Here is a 4,863-nt window from a genome sequence, read left to right as displayed (position 1 = left end):
TCAGTATGTGTAGGACATTGACCTGGCGACCGTCAAGAAGGAAGACCTCGCGTTCAAGTCGCCGTTCTCGGTCGTCTGCGCGCGCAAGGATTTCTGCCACGCGCTCGTCGCGTACTTTGACTGCGCGTTCACGCACTGCCACAAGCCGATTGCGTTCTCGACGGGCCCGCGGGCCAAGTACACGCATTGGAAGCAAACCGTGTTTTACCTCTCGCAGCCGCTGACCGTGCGCGCCGGCGACGTCATCGAAGGCACGCTGAGCTGCGTGCCCAACGCCGCCAACCCGCGCGACCTCGACATTGAGATTGACGTGCACTTTGACGGCGCCAGCAGCTTCCACGAAAAGCACACGTACTACCTGCGATAAACGGCTGCACCGAATGAACCTTTCTTTACCCTCTTCCTACACTATAATGTATGATGATCGCCCATCTGCATGACACGACGGAGCATGCAAGCGCTGTACTAGTAGTATCGTGTACGGCAAGGGTGGTGGCAACATCGGTCTTGCTTGCAGAGCCGACGTCGCCTTTACTGCATGATAGGAAGCAGGAAGCGACCGTCGCTGATGGCATCACAGTTGTATCGACTCGGCGGCTGCAAGCTCGCGAGGTTGGACGTGCGGCTGTCGTGGCTCGGCGCTCCATCCTCAGGTCAGGTCGTCCGCGTGCTTGTCATTGTGGACGACGTGCATGCACCCTTCTCGACGGCCTCGGCGCTCCATGCCCTCCGCGATGGCTTCTGTACGAATGGCGAGACACGGTCGTGAACGACAAGGAATCAACGGGCTTGCTTATAAAATAGATCGGGTGGTTCTCGTGCGTTCTAAATGTCGTCTTCAAACTCAATGCCCGAGTCGACATCGTCGTCGTCTTCCATGTCAACGTCGTCGTCGCCCATCTCGACGTCGTCGTCGCCGGCGGGCTCGTCGTCGTCGCCAATGACAATGTCCGGGTGCAGATTGTCGAGCTGCTTGGCCGCGTTTATTAAGTCTTCTTCGTTGAGGAGGTCGTCGTTGGTCATGGCCATGTCCTCGGCTTGCGTTTGCGCTTGCGGCGCCCAATCGATCGGGAACCGCGTCACGCGCGGCTTGTCGGCGAGGATGTTGCGCGCGAGCTTGGTAATGTCGACGTTCGCGGGCGGATTCTCGACCAGCGCCGGGTCGCTGTAGTCGTTGTTGACATAGTACCCGACGCGCACAAACTCGCGGCCCTTGTACGCGCACGTGACGAGCACGACCGTGACGCCAATCTTGTCTTCGTCCGGAATGAGCGCCGGGTTCGGCGGCTCGGACTGGAACACAAACTTGTTGGTGCCCACGGGCACGGGCCCGACGAGCACCTCCTCGAGCACTTGGTCGCGGCTCTCGTCCTCGGCCGACCCGACGTACGTGATCTTCCACTCGAGGTCGTCTTCGAGCGGGTGGGCGCACTCGAAGGTCACTTCGAACTGGAACGGATTCGTAAACGCCGTCGGGTTGTCCAGCACCGTGATGTTGGTGAGCGTCACGTAAGCCATCGGTCAATGCAAGATGGAAAATGGACTGAGCGACGCAGGCGGCGCCGAGTCCGGATACCACGAGGTGTCCGGATACAAAACGCGTTTCCCGCGTCAACGGCGCCAAAGGCGCCAATCAAATGGCTTCGCGCTTTGAAAAGATATCGGAGCGTGGGAGAGCGTCGGGAAGAGAATGTGAATGGACCGACGCTTGGACCTGGAGACCTTGGAGACATGGTGTTCCAGCATACTAACTATTGACGAGATGCTGGAAGAGAGAAGAGGTGCGATGCTGATGGAAGCGTCGACATGTCGACCGTAGCATTTGCCAAAGAGGAATCGCACATCGTTGTGAGCGCCATGTGTGCAAGCAATGTCATCGTGCAGCCTGTGCCGATTGCAGCAAGGACGTTTCCACCGATACATATATGTCCTCATCTTTCTCATCTTGTCAAGCAATCACATTCTACTGTCATCGAGACCCGTGGGTCTAAAGTGTGGTGCAATTTCAGCTCGGACCATCGCATTGAAGTGGACATTTCTTCGAGTGCGGAAGCGGTGGGTGGACCGCTGCAGACGTCCGCATATTCAAAACAGCCAGCCACGACCAGGTGAAAGAGTGGATGGACCGAGATGCAAGGTTAATAATTAGGCGTCGACTGAATGAATTGGTCAAGGAGCACTTGGCGTGGTTGGCGCTTTTGGCGCGCCTTGACACCAAAGAGGTCGTTGGGATCGCGACGATCCTCGGTCGTCTTCTTGGCCGCCGACGGCCAGAGCGCCTGGGACTTGGGTGCTTGCGAGGCCGCTCGTTTGGACTGCAACCAGCCATTGCTACCACCACTGGCACTGGCCTTCACAAAGCACTTGGTCAAACAAATGGCGTTCAACACGACGTTTACCGGCGGCGGTTTGGACGACAGCGTCGCGTTCGGAAATTGGTTTTCCTTTTGGAGCATTCTTGGCGGAACGTTCGGCTGCTCGACGTGCGTCACCGGCGCACAATACGCCATGTCCTCTAGACAGCATCGGCGCTGTGGTGAGCATGCTTGCTCGAGCAGCGACGCACCCGACTCGGCGTCCGAGACTTCTTCGTTGCCGTAAGTCGGCGGCGGGTCCCTGCGGCCGTCCTGCGACAGCTTCAGGTCGTCGGCAAAGAGGCTTTCTTGGGACAGTTCGGGGATCTCGTGGATGCTCTCTTCGTCGTACATAAAGTCGCCGTCGTTGGTTCGCGTGGGCGGCGCGTGGACCACATCTACACCGTAGATGTCGTTCGACGAGGTGGTGCTAGCGCCTTTAACTACCATCAAAGACAAAGCTGCCATCGTCGTCTTCGCTGTGCTCGAGATCCGAGAACGTCTACATTAGCGTCAGCAACCTCGCGTGTCATCGTCATCGCCACCAAATCGTGAAAGAATGCGTGGGGCATCTCAGTCTCGGCGTCCGGCATCCCATCGCTGGGAGCTGCCACGCCTTCTGTCGGTGCCATAGTCGGCAGAATCGCAGGTAACAACACGCCCAGGTCAAACATTGGCGTGTTGGCGTCGTCGGGGGATCGCGGCTCGGGCAGCGGCGGCCGCCGCACCGGCGTCATCACCTTGGTCGGACTCGCTACACGCTGACGCTTTGGCGGCGTCTGGGCGGCAGCAAAGGCGCCACTCCGGTTGTACAGAGCGCGGTTCTCGGCCATGCGGTCTTCGGCCTCGACAAAGAGCGCTATCGCTGCCGCCTCGAGCCGGACCGCCTCCCGAAAGTATGCTGTCGTCTCGACGTTGTAGTTCTGCGCGTTGTTGAAGACAATGACAACGTCGAGCTTGAACGCGTCAAAGCTCGCGTACTCGTGGCGCGTGATTTTCTGCGTCAACCCATGAGCCGATATCGATATCGTATATTGCGCACCCTCTCAATCGTCGAAAAGTCCATTGGCGTCGCAATCTTCTCGAGGTAGTCTGGCACCTACGGCGCGGTATGAGCGACGCGGTCGGCCGTGCCATGCATCGTACCGTCGACGTGTCGACGGGCTGGCCGAAGAAGCCATACGCGTCCTTCTTCTCGAGCTCCCGTAGCACATGCAGCATCATATCTTGGGCCATCTACCAAGGTCCTCGTCAGCATCATCATCATCCTGCGCAGGAGAGTACCTTCTTTGGGTCCGTCCCGCGCGCCCGCTGACTGCGCAAGCTCTCGCGCGCCGCCATCTTGATGTGAACACGGCCGCCTTCCCACAGGCTATCCGGATGACATACCGGATACGAGGTCGGGCCTCAAACAAGGCGCGTGCCTGGTTTGGCGCCTTTTTCGGGTAGTGTATTTTGTCCTAGTCTAGTTTTTGTCCCTTTTTTCCATTTTTTGTCCTAATTTTTTCAATCTTTGTCCTTGTCGACGGCCTCAAGTGCAAGCTGCGCTCTTGAACGACAACCACACGTCAACACAATGCGTAGAACCAGCTTGGACGAGCCACGGTGGACTGTCTCGAGGCCCGTGCATGACACCCGCCAGTGTCGTTGCGGAAGAAGATAATCATGGGGCAATGCAGGGGTGCAATGGATGGTTCTGTCCGCGGAGACTGGTCTCGCGCGGCTCACTCCTCTCATCTGAGAACGCGGCGCGTCATGGCGCCTCTTCGTTTGCAACAGACATGCAGAGAACGCAACGATGGAGGCACCTCCGCCGACCACAACGACGTGGAGTAGCCAGCAAATGCAACGTCTATACAGAGGACCGTCGCTCGTCTCTACGGCACTCTTTCTTGTCGCTACGGTCGTCGACCGCCTTGGACAGGGATGCGGAACCAGAGCTGGTCGCGTGTGCCAAGCTAGACAGGACCTTGCGTAAAATTCCTGTCATTTGATTGAAATTATTGCTGGACTCTGTGATTGGTTGCCAGCCTGATGGGGCGAGCGTGTGTCACGAAGCGACGGATGAGTCACTCGGAGGTGGACGAGCAACATGATGCTGCATGGCTGTTCACGTGCGAGGGCTACCACCGACGACACGAGGGATGCGATCGAATGCAGGTTCGTATGGATGTTGTTAAATAGACGTCATGGCTCAGCAGACCCCGGGGCTTTCGTTGTTGGAGATGCAGAGCTCGCGGTGGTGCTGCGTGCAGTAGCCCTCGCACTTGATTCGAGCGAGGCGGTTGCAATAGCCTTGGCGGCACACCTTGTCTTTGCGGTGAACTTCGCAGTAGCCGCCGCCGCGGTCGGCGCGCACGCAGCTATCAACCATGCACTTGGCCTTTCCGCCATGCTGGGCGCACGTGCTGCCTCTCTGGGCACCGCGCGGGCAGCCGTCGACACTGCAGCGCTTGCCGCCGCCGTGGCGCCGGCAAAAAGCCCCCGCCTTGACTGCTCTTGTTGCACC

General features: G+C 58.5%; 3 protein-coding genes across 3 annotated transcripts in view; 1 reads left to right on the top strand and 2 right to left on the bottom strand.

Annotated features, from left to right (window-relative positions):
- Positions 1-367, top strand: part of SPRG_20935 (protein arginine N-methyltransferase) — a gene marked incomplete at both ends in the record, with an annotated part of 1,198 nt that extends 831 nt beyond the window's left edge. Inside the window, one exon of the mRNA XM_012349953.1 lies at positions 14-367. Coding sequence (XP_012205343.1) covers positions 14-367 — 354 coding nt within the window. The remainder of the gene's footprint in view (positions 1-13) is intronic.
- Positions 368-825: 458 nt separating this feature from the next.
- Positions 826-1,518, bottom strand: SPRG_10716 (hypothetical protein; the record flags this gene model as incomplete). The annotated part of the gene is made up of 1 exon (XM_012349948.1): positions 826-1,518. One exon carries the CDS (start codon positions 1,516-1,518, stop codon positions 826-828), a length of 693 nt encoding a protein of 230 aa, XP_012205338.1.
- A 620-nt stretch (positions 1,519-2,138) lies between these two features.
- Positions 2,139-3,695, bottom strand: SPRG_10715 (hypothetical protein; the record flags this gene model as incomplete). The annotated part of the gene is made up of 7 exons (XM_012349947.1): positions 2,139-2,515; positions 2,567-2,752; positions 2,802-2,856; positions 2,900-3,352; positions 3,397-3,453; positions 3,501-3,590; positions 3,639-3,695. The coding sequence occupies 7 exons, from the start codon at positions 3,693-3,695 to the stop codon at positions 2,139-2,141; spliced, it is 1,275 nt and encodes a 424-aa protein (XP_012205337.1).
- Positions 3,696-4,863: the final 1,168 nt, after the last annotated feature.

This window comes from Saprolegnia parasitica (assembly GCF_000151545.1).
Source record: "Saprolegnia parasitica CBS 223.65 unplaced genomic scaffold supercont2.59, whole genome shotgun sequence".
In the NCBI taxonomy this organism is placed as follows: Eukaryota; Oomycota; class Saprolegniomycetes; order Saprolegniales; family Saprolegniaceae; genus Saprolegnia; species Saprolegnia parasitica.
This window is presented reverse-complemented; position numbering and strand designations above follow the sequence as displayed.